The 22,562-nt window shown below is 25.9% G+C and overlaps 1 protein-coding gene across 1 annotated transcript; it reads left to right on the top strand.

Moving 5' to 3' along the window:
• Positions 1-225: 225 nt before the first annotated feature.
• Positions 226-21,999, top strand: LOC129615410 (uncharacterized). The gene is made up of 2 exons (XM_055530610.1): positions 226-433; positions 21,113-21,999. Exon 2 carries the CDS (start codon positions 21,116-21,118, stop codon positions 21,869-21,871), a length of 756 nt encoding a protein of 251 aa, XP_055386585.1. The 5' UTR covers positions 226-433; positions 21,113-21,115; the 3' UTR covers positions 21,872-21,999.
• Positions 22,000-22,562: the final 563 nt, after the last annotated feature.

Genomic DNA, 22,562 nt, shown 5'->3' with positions numbered 1-22,562 from the left:
AATAATTTATTGAATGAATGTAGATAAGAAAATGTTTACATTTTTGACAGTACTTTCGACGATATTACACTTTTCATATTTTGAGGATGTTGAGGGCTTGATTTATTTTATTTTTTATGTTTTTGCAGTTTTTTCTTTTATCTTATGAAAATTAAAATTAGCATGCAGAAATGAAATTAACTTTAGTTTATTTTTACATTTCGATACGAATTGACGGTACGCGGACAAAAAAAAAGCAAATTGTAAGAAAAGAAAAATAATAAAGAAAATATACTCGAATTAAATTTAAAAAAATTTTCAATATCTTAAATGGATTTTTGTTAATTAAAATCGTTATTTGGATACAAAAAAATAATTAAATTAATTTCATATCAAGGATTACATTAAATTACATTTGGAAAGAGGATATAGATATAAAAAATATCACACATTGGTAGGTAAAAGTGAAATTATTATTGATAACTATTTGAAGTGACAAAATATTTTGTACTATTGAGTCAAAACGATATTTTGTTTGATTCCACTGCTCTTCAAGAATATGTATAACAAGTTAATTTTATAAAAAGAAAAACAATTATTAATTCTACACTTTTAAAAGAGAGACTTTTAAAGGAATTCAAGAGTTCTAGAAATAGCAATAATTTTTACATAAAATTTGTATTAAAAAATTAAGTATTTCAAAATTGTTCATAAAGAATTTGTAACCGGCGACTAATATAGAGCTACACACATGCTCTTTACAAAGAAAAAATATACTTTTTTGATAGCTCTAATAAAATTTTTGCCAATTACTTACTATAACTTATATAATTATTACAATTAACTGTGGCAGTTTTGTTCACTAAAAAATACAATGTGAAAATTTTTCATTATTTAAATCTAGCAAAACACTTTTTTAGAAGAACTATGTCCCTGCATTTAGAATTGCTTGAAATTCTTCCACAAATTTCATTTTCAATATTATCAAAAACTTATTCTGAAGAACTAGGTTTTCGATTAAATAATAAATTATTGTTGTGGTAGCTTCTTAACCCTTTCTAAAATATTTTTAAAAATTTCTTATTAATATTTTGAAAATTACAATTTAAGTTAAAATCTTGAGATTTTTAAAATCTGAAGAACATGTCTATAACCATAGAACTAATAAAATTACTTATAAATTCTTAATCTTAATTTAAATATTTTTTTACAATTTTAAATAATTTTTGTATGAAGGTCACTTTATTTAAGTGGTTAATGTAATTAAACTTGTTCATGTTGATAAAATGTTCTATATATAAACATGTAAACATGTAAAGAAAAATATTGATATTCAAGTCTGAAAAAAAGTAAAAATTAAAATTTTTAATTGGTTCAGATGAATTTAAATCGCTTAATTTTTCTAGATAAATTTTAAAATTTTTAATATTTTAATGATTTTGATTAAAAAAAAATTCTTTAAGTATTAAAATATTTTTGATACTTTTGATAATAGAATTGAGCATTGCCATTACACTATATGAGAACATAAAATAAGAATTTTAAAAAATGAATATTTTATTCCATATATAGAACGAATACGCACTTAATCTTACAGTAATAAAAGGAACCTTGAAAAAATGAAATATAAAATAAAAATTTAAAATTTTGAATAAAATGATTTACTCATAAATTTTATATTCAAAAGCACAGTGTGGATACAATCCAATCAGGTCCGGCTCTGACCTGTTCGGTGCCTTACGCGTTTTCCAAAAAGAGTGCTCTCCCGCCTTCAAATAAAAGAATAATATGCAAATATTACACATTGCGCATAATAATTGCGCCCTGTCTTCCACCGCTCATTGCACATGATTACTTTGCATGTATGGTAGATCCGGGGCTGAATCCAATAAACAATACTAAGAAACTGAAACCCCTGAATAGATGAAAATCTAAGTAAGAGCATATTAATTTGAAATATTGTGTACATTAGATATAATTAGTACACTACTTTTGTCATTTGTTGGGCGGTTCGATTCTATTTAAATCGTTTTTGTGATCTAAAATAAGATTTCGGTTTTTATACTTAAAGTATTTTTTGTATAGATATATTTAATCGTCAATTATTTGTTCAATATTGTTTTCTAAAACTGCAACTGTTGTCAAATAAGTTTTTTAAAACTCTCAGATGGTTTTATCTCGGCGGCCAAATGGTATTGTAAAATGTCTAATGAAATATTCACCAACTGCATTCTTGATTAATGCTTGTTAAATTTTAATAATTTGAAAGTGTTGTTCGGGCGTCACTTTCTGTATTATAGGTTAAACGATAAAAAAATCAACTGACTCAATTTCATGTTGGATATTGAAACGAATTATTGCGTCACTTTCACAAAACATTGAAATTTATCATTCGTTTCCTATACGAAACTTAATTTTTGTTTAGAATTTGATTAAAATTAATCAAAAATCATGCATTCTAAAGGTAGACAATTTATTGAAGACTTTCATAGTTTTAATTAAATGCAAACAAAATAAAAAATCGCTATTAAACATTTCCGCCTATCCTTTCAAAAGAATACCTAGTCACTCGCCAATATATACATTTTCTATTGCTTTTACTAACGAAAACATTATTTTTTAAGAAAGTGGCTCTTAAAATGTGCCGAATAATTTTTAAATCAAACCACGAAATTTTCAATTAACTAAAAGGGTTTTTTTTTTTCATAAAAATTATCTGAAAGAACTACGGAGTTTGGCTAATAATACGAGTATATTGTAGTAAATTTTTGAGTTTGATCTCGATTTTGTATAATGAGTCTGTATAAAATGGAAACATATTGGGTGAGGTTAAATTTATTTTCAAAAGTTTTATTTTAATTGAAAAGTATAAAAATTTTTTTATAATATTTTAAAAGCCTAATGTACATATGCATATGTGGTCTATTTAAAATTATGAATCATAAGAAAAAAAAAAACTGAAATTTTTAATTATAAAATTTTTGAAAAACGATAAAATTGCGCACACACGCATTTTTAATCGACAACAAAAAATGTATGCATTTTTTTTTTTGCAATAAATGACTTTTCAAACTGATTGGTCGGTCTCTACTAGAGAATATTGCATAAATTTTTCCAATATCATATGATATAATTTATTAATAAATTTGAAAATCACCGAAAATAAAAAATAAAAAAAATCTTATGGTGCGATAGTACGCAGATTTTTTTTTTGTTTTTTAATTTTTTTTTTTTTGAAAATTAATTTTCTTTTTATTTATGTTTCTAATCTTGTTTTAAGCCATTAATAAACGCAATAAATGTTTTGGCGAACATAAAATTTAAATAAATGTGTTCAAAATTCAGAAATAAATTTCAATAGGGTGTATAAGCAATTAAAAGAACTCTGAGGTTAAGAAATTTCTTGATATTTTTTAGTTATTTTGCAATTGAAATAATTTGTGTCCCGCAATCGAATTAGTTATTCAATTTTGTTAGCATGAAAGTAATTCTTTGGAAATTTTAAGTTTCGTTTGAAGAGTGTGACCAAAACAATAATCGAAATTATCAATATTACTTAACATTTCAAAGATTTATAATGCAGGGCAATTTAATTTTGGAAAATTGTGGGCTGAAATAAGGCAATTTTTTGAGATACTAGAGCTTTTCCATGCACAATTATTTGATGCACCATTGAATCGACAATTTGAATGGCAGTAGCTACAAATAATTTGCAAATAGAATCAAAACTAACTTGCAAATCTAATTATCAACTGCTTGACTCAAATTTTTTTTATGAAATCAGTCTTAGATATATGTACTAGTGCTTCAATTATTTTTTTACTTTAACAAAAGCACTTAAAATTGCTGTAGTCCTTGTATACAAGTCCTAGTACAATATCTTTTTGAATGCAATAAGAGTTTAAAAAAATATCATATAAAAATCTAAAAAAAGTATTGAGGGCCAAGCCTTACTTTTTTTTGTTTATTTGAATAGAGTGCGTTCATCTAAATTTCAAATCTTATATATAAATTGTAGCGCGTATAAGAACAACACATTTGTGTAAAATTTAATATACCAAAATAAAGTAAAACTTCAATATTGCGTAATAAAAAATGTAAACAGGTTTCTTTTTTTTTTCTTTGTTATTTTTTAAATTACGCTTTTAGAATCACCAGCAACACACCACCAACACTATAATAATATAAAATCATATTATAACGTTAACGCATTTTAGATAAATTGTATCGTTTAATATTTGGGTTAAAATGAAAAGTTGTACCAGTAAATATTCCGAAAAGAAAAAGAAAAATAGAAAAAAAAAAAAGGAAAATTAATGCAAAATTGATAAGACGATGGTGTGCGGTTGTTACGAATTATGGGTATGGGTAATAAAAAATGCATACATTTGCAATCATTAATCGCTTAAGAAAAGTGTAATTATTACAGTTTTTTTTTTCGAAATATTTTTCTTTTATGCAAATTAAGAAAATTGATAAAAATCAATATGTAAAACAAAATCGTATACATAATTTGATTTATTTTTGTTGTTGTTGTTGTTTTGTCTTATTTTTTTGAATTTTTAATAAAACTGTAATGAAATTTATGAAAATGATATTTTAGAAAAAGCAAATTTTATTAAATTTTTTATATATTACAGATTTAATTAATATTTTTGTATAGTAAACTATATTGTGAACAGTAAAATTGTTAGCAATGTAGTTTGCTACCGTAATTAATAGTCCAGAGCCTGACAAATTTAAATTATATTTTGGGATTTTATGAGGTTTTTCTTTATCCAACCTCAGTTTAAAGTAAGTTTTGGAATACAATTTTCTGAATTTTATAATTCAGTGCAGCCGTAAAGTATGCAATGCAAGACATTTTTGTATAAATTATTGCTCGATAATTGTAGCTTGCCGAATTATTTATCAATTTTAAGCACTTTTCCAAAAAAATTTTGAAAGATAGAAAGCACAAATTTCGATTGTACATAGATCTCTAAATAGAAACTTACTTTCGTAGAAGAAAATTTTTACTTATCCCTCCTTCTAAAAGTTATAGCCCGACAAAACCCTAAACCAACTTGTTATAACAAAACCACAATCATTTTTTTGATTCTGAAAACGTAGAAAAGTAGTGACTTCCTCTTATACCACATTTGAACTTTAAAAAACAGTTACCTAAATTCTGTTTTGCTAAATTTTTGATACCATTTTTTCTTCTAGACCGAAGGTTGTTTTTTTTCTTATTTTAGATTTAAAATCTTAGCAGATTTTCGTCTCACGAAAATTTGTAAAATTCTAATATTCGACACCATATATTTTCGAAACTGTACGCTTTTCGAATTTTCTACAAATAAAAATATATAGTTATTTTTCTTAACCGATATAATTGACCCTTGAATTCGAGCATTGTCTTAACACTTTTTTATTTTTAATTATTTTTATTGCATAAATCGTTCTTCTTAAATGCGTGCAATCTTTGAAATATTTTGCTATATGAATAAAAATAATAATTTTAATAATGGAATTGATTGTTTTTACAAACAGTATTTTTATCTGTTGAAGGAAAAAGTCCTTACTATTGACCACACTTTATTAATTTTTAAACCAGTGCAATAAATTAATCGCAATATATAGTGATATCTAAAATACAAAATTGGAAAGAAAAAATTTAAATCTTAATAAGTTAAAGTATACCAGGATCCAGAAGTTAGTTCCTTCAGTAAAAATCATTGACACCAAATAAACACTTGGTAAACAACTAAAAATAAATCAAACCTTAACCGGAACGCTTAAGGTTTAAATTTAACATCATTACATTTATCCTCATAATTTTTTTTGAAAAACTAAACTTATGTTCAAATAAATGCCTGGATTCTTTCAATTTATAAAAGAAATATTAATAGATGAAGAAATAAAGGCGAAAATTATAAATTTAGTGAAAGAGAAAATGAAAAGAAAAATTATTCAGTACTAAAACAACTCATATACCATATACGCACACCATTCATAAAACAAAACAATTATTTTATTTTTAATTAATTATAAAACAAAATTAAATAACCTAATAAACCCAATTCTATTAAACATTATGACAAATCATATAAGATATTAAAGTTCGCTGCAATTTTCGTGTAATTATACACAGTTTTCATCACAATTAAATTGCATTGCAAAAATATAAGTAAGCCTTTAATATCACTTAAGTATCAGAAAGAAAAAAATATTTTCAAGCCTGACAAGACCAACCTCAGGCTACAAAATAAACACTCTTATAATTTGTTATATTAAATTCTGATTAATGCAATCATTAAAATATCAAAGTAATTCAATTTAATTCAGTTAAATAATATTTTAAATGTTAGAAAAAAAATTTAAATATGTTTGCTTTTAACAGGTTCAATAATTAACAGTGGTTAATTTTATTTGTAACTAATCACCTAAACTTAAATCATTAAAAAATTAATAGTAAAAAAATAACAATATTAAATCACAATTCATAATGTCGTTTAATTTAAAGCGCCATAGCGACTATAATTGCAAGTAAGCGATTACACAACAAAAAATTTTCTCATAGCACACTCTATATAATTAATATAGTGAGGTGTTATTAATAATTATTATACTTATTCACATTTAGATACATATATGATATGAAAAACAAATTGCGTACGTACACAGATTTTAGTTAACATTTTATAGAAAATAATATGAAGAAATTTTTTACGTTAATCAGGTTTTCTTTGATATTATAAAATAATAAGTATTGTAAGGTAAAATGTAGGGTAGGTCACTTAAATTACGAAATCTTATATAAAATTAAATTAACAGATTTTTATAAAACGTGATTACTTAACTTATTTAGAATTAAGACTTCATCGATCTTTAACGTACAAATCAATCGTGCAACTTTTTTATGTAAAATTTTATGAAAGAAATAATATAATTTGTTCTTCATAAACTTCACATAAAAGCCATATATAAATAAACATAATCTAGTACATATAAGGTAAATAATATATATGAAATTTTAGTTAATTTATGGAGAAATGTTGGCACGTACCTATTTCTTTTTAAATTTAGAGCATATTTTCTTGATAGGCAGTAGAATTCCTTTGAAATTTTTACGAATGGGAATTTTTAAAGAAAAATTCCATATTATCAAAATTTCTAATTATGTATAGATATATTTGGAAATTTGCGTATGAATAGAGAATTATGTTAATGATTATGTGCTATAAGATTGTAAATAATATTGGAAACCTTAGTTTAAGAATAGCTTGTTATTGTACTTTATTTTTCGATATTTTGAATAAAAATCAAAAATGATAGCATTTTATTTACTAACCAGAAATTCTCAAAACAGACTCAGTGTATGAACATTATTCTGTCAATTAGAAATTTATCACAATGCCTTTACATAAATATTTTATTCCAAAGTCACTGTAAAAAAACGATAAATGCTATAATATAATAAACTATTCAAATCAGTGGCGTGTACGAATATATTTATCACTAAATTTTGGAGTAAAATTAAAAGAGTGAATTTGTTGACTAAGTTCCATATGGGACGAAAAATTTCGGATGCAAATTTTCACACTTCCTATATTTTCCTCTTAATCAGGAAATTATACCTTGTCTCTTCCTTTTCTCTAATTTTAATAAAATAAAAGATTTCTCTATTTCCATTTTATTAAACTACGAGTAAGAAAATTTTTCTCTTTTTCATTACTAGTTGAAAAATAGCAATGCTCCTCTCTCCCTTTGCTTCGTTGTTAAAAAATCGAAATTAGCTTCCATCTTAGTCTGAGAATGAACACTTTTCTCTCTCTTTTCGTCCTATTATTCCCCACTCCTCACCCTGCTCCTACAGTTTGACCACTTAGGAAGTCATAAATTTAACAATTTTGAATGGACACTTTTAAAATAATGACCACTCGCCCCTGATAACGTAAAATATTATTTAAATTCAAATTCTTTTTAAAACGCATAAATTTTTTGTTCTATTTACATTAAATGTGATCTAACCAAAGTAAAATGTTTACTAATAACGCAATAATATTGAAAAAAAAAATATCGAGAATTCTATAACATAAAAGATAATTTTATGATAATATTTGAATTTAATCGGATCATAATTCATAGTGAAACGTTTAAAATCGACCTAAATTGAATTTTAAATCAAATAATTATTGTTCTTTTCTTTAAAAATTATACAAAATAAAAATGGGTAAAAAGATTTATTGACTTATCTAGTATTATTTACAGTAGAATTATTTTTATAATATACAGGTATTACAGGTATTAAAGGTATTTTTATTTATTTTATGTTTTCGGCTTTATTTGCAATTCAATTCAATTCAACTTAATGCTATGGACATGCAATATAATCTTAAGATCATTCAAAGGCGAATTTATAAATATTGTGGACACTTGATTAAATTATTTATTTTTTTCTTCAATATCGTTTTTCTCTTTTATATACATATAGAAAATTTATTCTGATAGAAAAGAAAATAGAAACAAGTAAAAACGTTTCAGTCGGTATAAACCGATTGAATTATACCCTGCACCTTTCGTTATTGTGTAGCAATTACTTGAACCTCTAAAATCATTCTATAGAAACTTCACGGACATGTCTGACCCATAATTGGACATCCGACTGCCAAGTTTCATGAATCTGACCTTATAATTTTTCCAAATATTTAAAATTAGCTTTTGGAGTTGTATGGTAAGTACCTGAACCTGCCAAGCAATTCCACCAAAACTTCACAAATATATCAGATCTATAATCGGACACACAACTGCCAAGTTTCATGAATCTGACTTTATTATTTTTTCAAATATTAAGAATAAGCTTTTAAACTTGTATGGGATCTACTCGAATCTGTTAAGCAATTCCACCAAAACTTCAGAAATATATGTGACCTATAACTCGACATACAACTGCCAAGTTTCATGAATCTGACTTTATTATTTTTCCAAATATGTAAAATAAGCTTTTGGAGTTGTATGGCAAGTACCCGAACCTGTCAAGCAATTCCATCAAAACTTCACAAATATATTTGATCTATAATCGGACACACAACTGCCAAGTTTCATGAATCTGACTTTATTATTTTTCCAAATATTAAGATTAAGCTTTTAGACTTGCATGGGAGCTACTCGAACCTGTCAAGCAATCGCACCAAAACTTTAGAAATATGTCTGACCTATAATTGGACACACGACTGCCAAGTCTCATGAATTTGACTTTATTATTTTTCCAAATATTTAAAATAAGCTTTTAGACTTGTATGGGAGCTACTCGAACCTGTCTAGCAATTCCACCAAAACTTCAGAAATATATTTGAGCCATAATTGGACACATGATTGCCAAGTTTCATGAATCTGACTTTATTATTTTTCTAAATATTTAAAATTTGCTTCTGGAGTTGTATGTCAGGTACCCGAACCTGTCAAGCGATTCCTCTAAAACTTCAGAAATATATTTGACCTATAATTGGACACATGACTGCCAAGTTTCATGGATCTGACTTTATTATTTTGCCGAATATAAAAAATTTGCTGTTGGAGTTGTATGGCAGCCACCCGAACCGGTGCAGCTACCCCATTATAATTTTTAGAGCATGTGTAGAATATAATTGGACACATGTATACAAAATTTTATATTTATACCTTTATTAGTTTTTTAAATATTTAAAATAAACTCTTTGAGTTGTATGGCAGCTACCCGAACCCGTTGTCCGAATTAGTCCAATAACAATAGGGCTCGTCCTTGGTACAAAAGAAAAAACTTGTGAAAGTTTGGTGTCGATTGCATTATGCGTTTTTGAGTTATCGTGCGATCGGACGGACGGACGGACGGACGGACGGACAGACGGACATGTCTAAATCGACTCAGAATTTTACGCTGAGCAAGAATATATATATATGTCCATACCGCAGATGACTCCTTCAAGTAGTTACAAACTCCATACCAAAGTTAATATATACCCTTCACGAAGTGCAGGGTATAAAAAATGGTGAAACACAAACTGGACATTCATTATGCTTACATAGCAGCATATGTAGAGGGTGATTTTTTAAGCGATTGTTATTTAAATTGAAAAGAAAACAGAAAATATGTAAGTTCACATGAAATTTTTATTTGAATTGATGAATCAATTTGTTGGCCTTTTACATTTTGAAAATAATCTTGTAAAAATGTTGGCAAACACTACGTTTTGAGTTAGCACTACTACTTTTTTTCGGAGAGTGTAATTTTGATTTACTTTTCCATTTACTGACCCATTTTGGCAGGAATATTCCTTGTACAATTTCAATGTTGTTCTTCCAAGCTTCAATAATTGATGCCTAATAATGAATATAAATAAGAGATTTCCCATAAATATAGTAACTTGAGGGCACCATATTGAATGATCGCACTGATCGATTGACATATCCAACATTTTTCAAAATAAGATGCTTACGACCGCATTCTTATAATGTTTATTAAGTATTAGTACTTTCTAAGCGTTATTCCGATATTAATATATATGTGGTAGGTGAAATGGCAAACCAAACTAAATTGATTGTTAAAATTGTAAACAATCCTAGAATTTTCTATTATAAAAGAAAATCACCCGTTATGCATATATTTTTATAAAATATGTATAACTATATAAATTTATTAAGTGATATATAATATCAATGATAAACCGTTATAAAATATTGCATAATAATTTTTTATTGAGAAAATCTAGAAAAACAAATAAATTAAAATAATTTTAAAAATATTATATTTGATTTTCTCTCTTATATGCCATGTTTGAGCATGATATAGAGCTTATACTCAAAATACTCCCTTAGTTTATAGCTCATGTCATGAGCAGTCATCAAAAGGTATAGGTTATACGTTTTTCAATATACATACATAATTCATATCTTATACGTTCATTTTATATAACAATTTAATTTATGAGCTTTTAAATTTTTTATAGTTCAACATCATTTTAATCGCGGTGCATTAAAAAACAAACTGGCAAGAAAAAAATAATAGCCTAATCTGTTGATCGCTTTTGATGATAATGATGTTGATTGATCGTTTGACAAGTTTTTAAAATCAATAATTTATTTATTAAATTTAATAAAAAAAAAAATATTATTATAAATAATTATTTATGAATTCAAAAGATTGAAGATATTAAAATTATGTGGGATCATTTTTTATTTAATTATTTTGAAATAAATCATGGCATTAGGCTTTGTCATGCAGTTACGTATACATAAAATGACAAAGTAAATGCTTTATAGTAAAACTTAATTGAATAAATTCACGGTTTAGAAAATTCGTGTAGCGCATAAATTTGAGATTAAGAGCTAAGGAACAAATAAGTGTAAATTATATTGTATTGAAATAATAGATCAAAACAAATTTATAATTTTTTAAATGAAATATTAAGTTAAAATTTAAAACAGAGGGTTACATACTGGAACACTCTCATAACAGTAGCCTAGTGACTAAATGATTAACTGTACAAAATTTAAGAAATTTGAATTATTTTTAAACTAACTTTTGTAACTGATAGCTGAGTGAGTATTCAAATGATTGGACTCAGATAAGTAACAGATTAGAACGCCCACATGCAGATGAAAACGCGCATTGCAATATTTTACAATTCAAGCATATTTATCCGAAATTCTTGGCAATCGTTAATGAGAGAAGCATAATACGGACGTTTCTCTCTATTAGCTATTACCTCGAATTAAAATAATACAAGGTTTACATTAAAAGCAGCGTTCTTCTACAACCCACACTCAGAACACTCAAATTAATTTGCAAATAAGTTTTGTATGTATATAGCTGAAATTAATGTTATATAATAATACAAACCAAATCCAACGATATGACAAAAATCTCTGTTTAATATTCTGTTTAACTCTGCTCTAAAACTCAATAATATATTCAAAAATTTAAATGGATAAAAATTAAAAAAGTCGCATATTTTAAGAAGTTTTGTATTAAATATCTTGAGTAAGAACCATGCTATACATAATATTGAAAATATTAGCTGCTCCTACGCAATTATGTGCTTTTCTGTGACTTTGACCTTTTTAATATCTTTTTATACTCCGACTCACCTTACTTTAAATAAATAAAATATATAACTAGTAGATTTTTAATTTCAAATTTAATTACGATAATGTTGTTTTTAAATTTTTATGAACTTTAAAATATAAAAGATAAGTGTGATGTATTTTATAACATTTCTAATACATTTTATAACAATTGTGAAGTGCAAAAGATAAGCTAAATTCCAAATTTTTTAAAATATGTACGTTTTTTTACACCAATATCAATTCCGAATGGCCTTTTATGTGGTATTGATTTCAGTGTCGTACGTGCATTATTTTGCGGGATCGGTGTGGTTGAAATTGGTTAGGTGCTAAGTCGAAGTAGTAAAAAAGGGCTAACTTCTTAGAATGTTTATATTACAAAATCTGATATGGTAATGAAACACAAATATGCTAAGTGCATCAATATTGGTATAAGCAATTTTAACATTATTATGCCATTTTTTGCAAATTGGCAAACTTTCAAAACATTCCACTGTAAAATTTTAAATTTGCTATACTTAGTACATCTTTGCACTTTTCTATTGATATGCCAAAATAATATTTATCATTGTTTTCCAAATATTCAACAAGATTAGACAAAAATTCTCCGATTACATAGAAAAACAAAACATCTGTTGAGTTCCAATTACTGTTGAGCAATTACTGTTGAGCAAATTTTTTTTTTAAACGTGCGCTTGATTTTTGACAGAGCACAGTCTCTCGGATAAGTTGCTTAAGAAACAGGATATCATCTGTTGTAAGGACAATGAGGTGGCAAAGAACATATTACATGTATGCTCTGCGACTGCTTAAATTTAATATAGATATGAACTTGTATGTAACTTTTAAACTAGACATGAAATTTAATATAGACAGACCCGGAGGAGCTCTCAGAGGTTTTTGAGGACAAAAAAATGATCATATTAATTAGTAAGATAACTTACAACATTCATTTTCAAGCATAATTATTGTAAATCCAATTGTGATATAAAAATATAAATAAAGTTAAAATTGTCTGACTTAATTTTCTATAACCTTTGAAAGAAATGTTGCACAACTAGAAAATGTTGACAGTATATATGAAATTTTTTTTTCTAAATCAGCTTCCTTGTATAGCGTAAATTAAGTTACAACGAGCTATAATGAAAAGTACAAAATATAGAAAACTACAACTAGGGCTGTGAATTATTTACCACATTTATTGCATTTTTCTTATGTTATGTACTTCTTGTATTACTTATATTTATTGTTCTTTTTTCTTTTTATTAATATTATCAACTACTTTCCCTTATTTAAGATAATTATTTTCATTTTAATGTTTAAGCAATTAAAATTAGAAAAAAAAAACTAAACAGAATTCGTGACTTAACCAACATGATAAATTATGCACTATTTAAAGATTTTGAATAATTTAAATATTTTTATGATATTGTAAAAAAATGCATAGGTATAATTCAAATCTCATTAAAATTAGCTATTTATGCTATTTTTTATGTTTTTGATTATTGTGCATTTAGTTAAAAATATTTAATAAGACAACATTTAAAATAACTAGATAAATTTTTTAAATGGACTCTTGTACCTATATCGAACTGTTTCCAAACAATGTATAGATACAAATTCATACTATAATTGTACAATTACAATATTTTTGAATTCATAGGATACAAAAAATTCAAATTTATATTATTGTATAAATTTTAATTCCATATTTTTTTCCCATTATTTCATATTCATTATGCTAATATTTTTTTTGTATTTTTATTAATAATTTGCATATTATATTTGGTACACAACAATTTTTAGTACACGAGTTGTTTTCAAAGCAAACAAATAACACTTACGAATATAACATTATTTAAAAATATAAACCCAAACAGACATACATATATCTCTTTTGATCTAATTCATAATTCTATATTGAAAGTTTAAAATATCAGAAATTTTCATATTTTAAAAAATAAAATAAACCAAACAAATTAAAAAAAAATATCGCGAATAAAAAACGCGAAAATATTAATTTATATACAAGAAAATCATAAATTGTGTGTACGTAAATGTGCGTATAAAACATATGTAATACACGTCAATAAAATGAAAAACGCCTCAAGCTTTAGGTTTCAGCGCAATTATTTGAATAGAAATTTTTTTTCTATTAAAAATGTAGGTGTGTGCGTATATAGAAAAATTGTGTTATAATTTTTTTAAATATAATTTATAACCTTACATATAAAGTCTTAACATAAATAGGTTTCGTACCATAGTATAACTACTTTTGTTCTCGACAATATAAGGTTAACCCCTTTGACATCTTGAATATTTTTTAGTTTAACAGTAGTGTTCATTTGAATACCTTAGCACAAGCATACGGTTTAATAGTACTGTGCTGCTAAAAAAGGTTAATCTGCATAGACTCTGAAACATTTTCATATCTAGTACCCAAAAAGATTAAGAATGAATTTTGAATTTCTCATCCTACGAAATTGACAATATTCACGGTTATCTTTATATTTGTTCTTGTCATATTGAATTAATTGTAATAATTCTACATACTTCAGGAATAGGCGCCTTAGAAAAAAAGTGAAGTTAATTATTAAAATCTTTGTCAAATTTTAACTATGATTTCAGAAGATATAATAGTAGGACGTAGTTAAAAGTATATTATAGAGTGTGTATATTTTATGCATCACCAAATGAAATTTCCATACCATATACCAGTAAAATTACTCAAGCTGATTTCAAAATTAGAAAAGGGGAAAAGCTTAATATGTATTTCTCTACCTCTAATGTTACTACTTGACTTCTTATTAGTTAGACACTGTATAACCCAGATAATTTCAGCCTCTCCTTTCCCAACTTCCCAATTTTCGTAGATTTCACCCTTTGAATACTTGTATAGTATGAAAGAATTGTATAGTATAATGCTGCATAATTTCATTATAATGTGGGAAGCACACCGGCTGCAACGTATAATGTGAAGATACTACTTTACACTCCATTTCTTAGTTTTAATATAACGTACACAGTTTATTAACAATTAAATCAATTTTTAAAAAATTTATTATTTTAAAGGATCACCTTGTAAAATACTATTATACGAATATTTACCAACTTTATCTATGCAAATTTACATAAATACAAACTGATTATAGCTTTCATATATTGTATAACACGCGTGGAGGTTAAAAAAAATTGCTAAATAATAAAATTACATTACCAATAAAATCTTAAGTTGAAAACATTGTACGAGTAATAACTTTTTTTTTTCCATTTACTCGTATGAAACCATGTTTTATGATCTAATAAAAAGCTACCAAAATGATGAATGAATGGTTTTTAAAAATAATATTGTTAAAATTTTTAAACTAATAAAAGTTTATGGTGAAGGCATAAGCACAATATGATGTCATAAGTTATAATTTTTTTTTTGTATTTTAAATTATCACATAATGCTATAACGAATTCGTAAAATATAACTGTAGCGCAATTAAATGTGTAAATAAATGAAAAATATTAAATATTTTTAATGAAAACCATCTTTGCAAAAAATTAAGCTTAATAGTAAAATTGTAAGTGTTGACATTAATTATTGGCTGTAGTGGATTTACATGTGAATTCAAATTCCATTTTCAGAGATATTCACAGTACCACAAAAAATTATGTCGTGCTATTCTGCTTAATAAAAAATAAAGTTTGCTCATGTTTCAATACCTTGATTACGTATATGACGTTTTAATTCCAGAACTCAGTTTAAGAGTAAGAATTACTGTAACGTCTAGTAATATCACTCCTAAATTATTGCTTGATTGCTGTACAAAATTTAGCTTATAAGTAATAATTGTAATAAGCTTAAAAATAAGAACGAGATTATTCTAACCTATAATTGACATAACTTTAGGCGATTACTTGAATTCTGTAGTATCACAATATTGTTGTATACTAGATGCCAAAGTAATCTAAATAATACGATATTTAAACTGGAATTTTAATTATTCGTTTAATATAAATTTTGCAATTTGAAAAATAAATGTTGATTAATTGAAATTGTTTTGGTTCATAATGTACGAAAATCAATTAGTCCGCACTTGTAGTAGAAATAACATGATAAATTTTTATGAAATCAAATAACAATCGTAAAATTCAATAGGGCGGAGGGGGAGAGGGAGTAACGGCTACTTAACCGAATAATATAATTAGACCACTTTTATTAGCTTTGTAAGAATACAATTCAGATTTGTAACATGTTGATAAATAAATTAAACAATTTCGAAAAGAGGAAGGTTAACGGTTGACTGTATTTCAAACCATCCTTAAAAAATCCTCATACTTGTATTCATCAATAATACCGAATAACGCGTGAAGTTCGATTAATTTTTTTCATAACACGCTGTATTGAAACGCGTAACTAACAATATTGATTAAATATTAAAAATTTTTCAAAAGACATTCTCAATAAATTAATTAAAATGTCTGATTTTAAAACTAGATAAATGATTAACCGAATTTTTAAATTGTCGTAATTCATTTAAATTGAAGCTAATAAACAAAATATTTTACGGTATTGAAATAAAATTTGAAAAGTAAGAAAAATAAAGTTGGGTCAAACCATTTGGGTTTGTAAAGAAGCACTTTTCACTTCAAAAAATATTTCTTTATTATTATTTAAATTATAGTTTCATTCATAATAACAGATTGTTTATATAGAAAAATGTTGCATACATTTGGGATGAGCAAAAAAAAAAAATTGTAGGAAGCCTTAACATAAATGTCGAACTGGACGGTTAAGCAAATGAGTCAAAAAAAATAATCATATTTTTTAATGGCACGACATTTACAAGTAGCGTTCTGCATTTATAGAACTCGGAAAAGGTAGTACTTTCGGATATAATAAGGCGAAAAAAATTCAAACTTTACAAATTTCGAGAGGCGATAACTTGATAGGAGATCGAGCTAGAACAAAATTTTCTTTTAGAAAAATAAACTATTTTTCAATATCTAAAATTTGTTAAAATTTCAAACTCCTACAGGTTGTCTAGCGGCATCCAAAAATTTCAGAAAAACACATTTTGGATAATGGTTAATTTAAGTGGGCATTTTGATTTTTAAAAAGTCAACAAAGCTATTTGTCTGCGTTTGCAGAATTTAAAAAATGTCTGTGGTTTTGTTATAACAAATAGTCAAAAAAAGGAATTATTAGTGCTTTTAGGGGCTATAGACTTTGAAGGGAGATGTAGGTAAAAATTTTCTTCCGCGGAAATACGTTTCTAGTAAAGGTCAATTTATATAAAAAGCTCCAGATTTCTATCCTAAATGACTTAGAAATTTTGTAAAAGAACACACGTACAGAGTCAGACTAACAAACACTTTTTTTCAAATTTTCATTCGAAAAGTGCTAAAAAGCTCAAATATAATTGTTGCATTTAAATTAAAATTTAGATCAATGCAACCACGTTCAACAACTTTTATTCTTTTTCAATGCAATCATTTTGAACGAGATTAAGAAAAAAAAAATTCCAAATTAATGATGGCAGCAAGCATAACCATTAATACAAAATTTTCAATGATGATTACTTTTAATTCAAGATTATTTTGAGTCTATATTAGATGTAATTTTTTTGGGGAAAAAAATTATAATAAAATGCTCACGTTATTTTAATTTATTCTTACATAATTCTTAACTACTTAATTAAGTCTAATTTTTTAAATAACTAGATTTTTTTATCATTACTCGTAATAATGTTTTTGAATTATAATAGAAGGACTCATATGTATAAGTAATTAAAATTAGAAAATTATAGCGTTACCGCAAGTACATTAAACATAGTTCGTGTCATGTCGGCTCAACTTAATTCAAAATAATTGCTTCCGCGTACGTGATATTCTACATCATAGGAATGGAACGTGCAACTGATATTGGGAGCAGTTTAGTATATTGTTTAAAATGAATTCTGTAAATAATGTGCTCGAAAATATTTTCAGTATATGCAATATAACAATAATTTATTAAATATATTGACCTAACCGAATATATGATAATATTGCTAAAAAATATTTCCATATAACAAAACGCGATTTTACTCCGCAGACGATGCAGAGTGATATGGCTCCATTTATGGAGCCATAAATAGATAATGGAGCACAAAGGGGAATAAAGGGCGGAATTTGAAAGTTCTCTCATACGGTATTTGCATTCGCATTTCATAACAATGCTCCTTCATCAATATAATTCCAGTCTCAAACATGCTATTTACACGAAACTTTTTTTTTTTGGTTAGTGCGAGGAATCGAAGTAAAAACTTTGTTATATAAGGATATGTTCACTAGATTGTCCACCATCCCATAAGTATTCAAACCATTACTTAAGGCTGTACCGAGCCATTATATTTCTTTATAAAATTCGCTTAACGTAAGAAAACCTTAAGTTCTCTCAGGTTGATTCTATATCTTTGGGTCATTTAAATATTTCAGTACCTTCTAAGCATAATTCATTCCAAATCTCTAAATAACATTTTAACAATATATTCATACATAAATTAAAAATTTAATAAACATATAGAATTTTCGATTTTAAAATCATCTTGAGAGGGAATACTCAATTCTTAGTAATTTCTAAAAAATACCAGTGGCTAAGATGGTAAAGCATAAAATTTAAGTTTTTTTTTTTTAAGATCAAATGCATGTCACAATCAAATTTTGAATTTTTAATGAGACTATGAACACAAAAATATATTTAAAATCATGCAATTATTTATACACTGTCTATTTTACTATATTACATTTTGTTTATCATAATATGAGAGACATATGGTATAGGTGACCTAAAAGGGAAAAATTAGAATTATTTTACCACGTAAAAATGCAAATTATGCAAAAAATACATATAATTAGATCCTAAAACAGATATTCATCATATATAAAAGACGCAGTGTTTTCAATATAGTTATAGACACATAGTTGAATGTTATCTGGATCAGCATATAATAGGTATGTTTAATTTTTATATACTGTGCATGTGCTCTAAGAGATGTTCTTGTCTACGTTAAGAGTACATAATTATAAATTTTTTCAAAATAATCGATATAAAATAATATGTAAATTTAAATTTACGTCTAGTTTATGCGTATTTATTCATTATTAGAGTTTATTCACTTCGTTTACAGTTTACAGTTTTGGAAGATAATAAGAAAGTGGAAGGGATTCTATACGGTTATTTGAATAGTATAATAACAACAATATTTAACAACAAATCGGAGACAGGCTATAATTAAATCAATTTGTAAAAATTTTAAAGTTTTCACCAGCTGGTGCAAATCTTTACCACAGCCTTTGCAACTTTTAGATTACATGGCATTAGAAACGGAACATTTATTGCATCATTACACTTCCAATTAAATAACTGTTATAATTCTCAAAATATTCGATAATTCTCTTTTATTGCAACCTAAACCATATACGAATTGAATTGATCCTATCATGATTTTTTTTTCTGTTTCTTTTTCCTCAGTTTTAGTTTTCTTTATTATCCTGATTTAAAGTATATAAAATATTTTTAAAAATATTCAAAGTTCAATTGAAAATAATAAATACAAAAAAAAAAGCATTTGAATAACAAAAATTTTGTTAGGATTTTATAAACTGCTGTTAAACCATACAAAGTACAGTGTTTTTCTTTAAATAAATTGCATGATTCATTTTGCATGCGATAAAATTAACTCATTTACATGTGCTACAAAGATGGTGATCACTGATAGGAGCACATTTTTTAAATTTTCAATTTTGATTTTTTTTTTCATTTCATTTTTTGAATTCATATGTGTCTGCATACTCGTATTTACAATTTTATTTAATAAATATTTTTGGTATTATAATTTTAAAATTAGTTTTTGATCTTGAAGAAATTAAGAAGATATTAAAAATGTTATACGTTTACAGTCCCGTATATAATACGATCGGATTTTTATTTGTGCATTTTAGAGAAATTTCATGGAAACAAATCATGTTATCTATGTTATCCCGAACACATGATGTGCCTTAGTTATGGGACTTTTGCTATTTATAAAGCACTGACGTCTTTTCCTCAAAATTACGTAAATTTTCTAAGGGTAGATTATGTATTACAAGAAATGTAGGGTCAAGTACAACTACATATTTTATTGAAATTTTTTAAATCATAGCTTCTTGGAATGCATTCCATGGCTTATTAAAATGCAATGCAAACAAACTAATTTGATTTACCCTTAAGTTGTTTGGGGTTCATTTTTGTATTCTTCAGCATTTAAAAATTATCGTAGCAGTACCCATAATGTAGCTCTGTATGTGTTCTATTATAATAAAGTAATTACATTATTTTTCTAGCATGAAATTTGTATTGTACCTAAATATAAACTTTTATAATATAATTTTATTAAATTGAAAAATGGTGTTAATAGATTTATTTGAATGAAATGGGACCAATTATAATTGAATATTAAAATAGAATAACTTTATTTGAGAAAATTTAATTAATTTCAATGGATTTCAAGGTGGAGTCTAATGCGAAAATTTGTAATGTTAAAAATAATATTAAGATTATGTAGCTCGGATTTAAAATTTCAAATTCAACCTAAGAAAAGTTTGTATCAGTTGAATTTTGTATTCAGTTATAATTTAATTGAAATTGTTTCGAGAACAATTAAATAGCCAAAAAGACAATAGTGGAGAATGTGAATATGATAAGGGAAGTTTGAGTTATGTTAAGCCGCCTTCGGACTATATATTAGTATGGTCAATGTATATGATGGGAGTTGTTGAAATTGCTCCGTCTGGTAGCTGCCATACAACTTCAAAAGTTATTTGGCTATATCTTAGAAACTATAAAAGCTGTGGCATAGAAATTTCACACAAACACAGTGCTGAAATTTTGCATAAATTAATATGGTAATATGACAACTTAAAGTCATAGTCTGTCCCATAGTCAGCTATGGCATATTTATACGCACATAGAATAACAAATTCGTACGATTAAAATTCATTTTATTTATTAAATTTAAGATTTTTTTTTGTTTTTCAGAAAATGCGGGGAATAATATTCACTCTACTTACGTTACTATACACGAAAATTACTATTGGAGTATTAATTCAGGATTCTCCGAAATTACATAATGGACCAGGCTTTGGTTATTATTATAATAAACCAGCATCACCATTATCTTCTCATTTAACTGAATTTAAACCGATTTTCCCAACATTTTCAACATTACAACCATCAATACCGATTGCTGGACCATCACCACAAATTCCTTCATTATCACCACTTTCATTTCATCCATCATCACCAAGTGGTCCAAGTTTACAATCATCAAATCAATTTCATACTGGTCATTTACCACAATCAATTCATTTCGATATTCCACCAGCTGTATTACATAATTTTTTGTCACCCGATGATAACATATATTTTTCTGATGATGGACGAATATTAAAACAATATGAAGTTATGGAACGAATACTTAATGATCTTGAACATCCTGGAAATTTATTAAGTTCACCATCATTATTTTTCGATAGTATAGTATCGAAATTTGTTGCACAAAATCCTAGTTTAGCAGGACAAATATTACATCCAGTTACAAGAAATCATGGTCCAATTGCATTAGGTTCCGGATCATTAGGTTATATACAATTGAGAAATGGTGCTGCACATTTAGGTTCTGGTTCTTTGGGTTATATAACTGCTCCACAAGCAAGTCAAGCTGTTATTGATGCTAAAACAAGAAAAACATTAGCCCCTCCGGGTCCATTACATTTTGGCCATAATTTTGCAAATTAATGTTATTATATGAGATTATTAAAATATGAATTCTCATCTTGTAGCCATTTTATTTTATTTTATACTTTTTTAATACGTGTGACCTATTAATATGTAAAATTATGTAAAAAAATCATTAAATTTATAGACTATTTTTTATCCTCATAAAATAATTTTTAATTTATTGTACATAAAAAAAATATTTTGTTTAAAACAATATTGTATGTATGTAAATATGTATATATATGTTATATATGTACGAGTATAAGAATGTTTATTAGGTTAAAATGGATTATTTTATAAGAATCTAAATAAAATTTTTATGTAATAAAAAATTTTTTTAATAAGAGCTTCAAAAACAACCTGAAAAGAAGTTTAAATTGCTTTCTTCACGAAAAGCCTGCGGAATTTCAAAATGCGTAAGACCGATCAACTATGTATTGACATAAGACATTATTCCCAACAGATTAAATTGATGTAATTTATAATAGCAATGTTGTATGGAGCAATTAATGCTCCATACAACAGCTCTTTCATATGAAAGTAAAAATTTTTGCTTAAATTCATCAAAATGTAAAAAACTCTTTAAACTTATTATAGCCTACACCTTCATGGAGGGTATATTCACTTCGGTATGGAGTTTGTAACTATACTTAAAAGAGTCGTTAAACTAAACTAAACGAAACAAAAAATATTTCACATCCATAAAATA

Source organism: Condylostylus longicornis, unplaced genomic scaffold, assembly GCF_029603195.1.
Source record: "Condylostylus longicornis isolate FDR11 unplaced genomic scaffold, ASM2960319v2 ptg000135l, whole genome shotgun sequence".
Classification (NCBI taxonomy): Eukaryota; Metazoa; Arthropoda; class Insecta; order Diptera; family Dolichopodidae; genus Condylostylus; species Condylostylus longicornis.
Note: the sequence above shows the minus strand (reverse complement) of the source record. Positions and strands in the feature narration are given on the sequence as shown.

Bases quoted from the DNA above. Each gene is read 5' to 3' on its own strand.
- LOC129615410 (XM_055530610.1), top strand. From the start codon at position 21,116: ATGCGGGGAATAATATTCACTCTACTTACGTTACTATACACGAAAATT.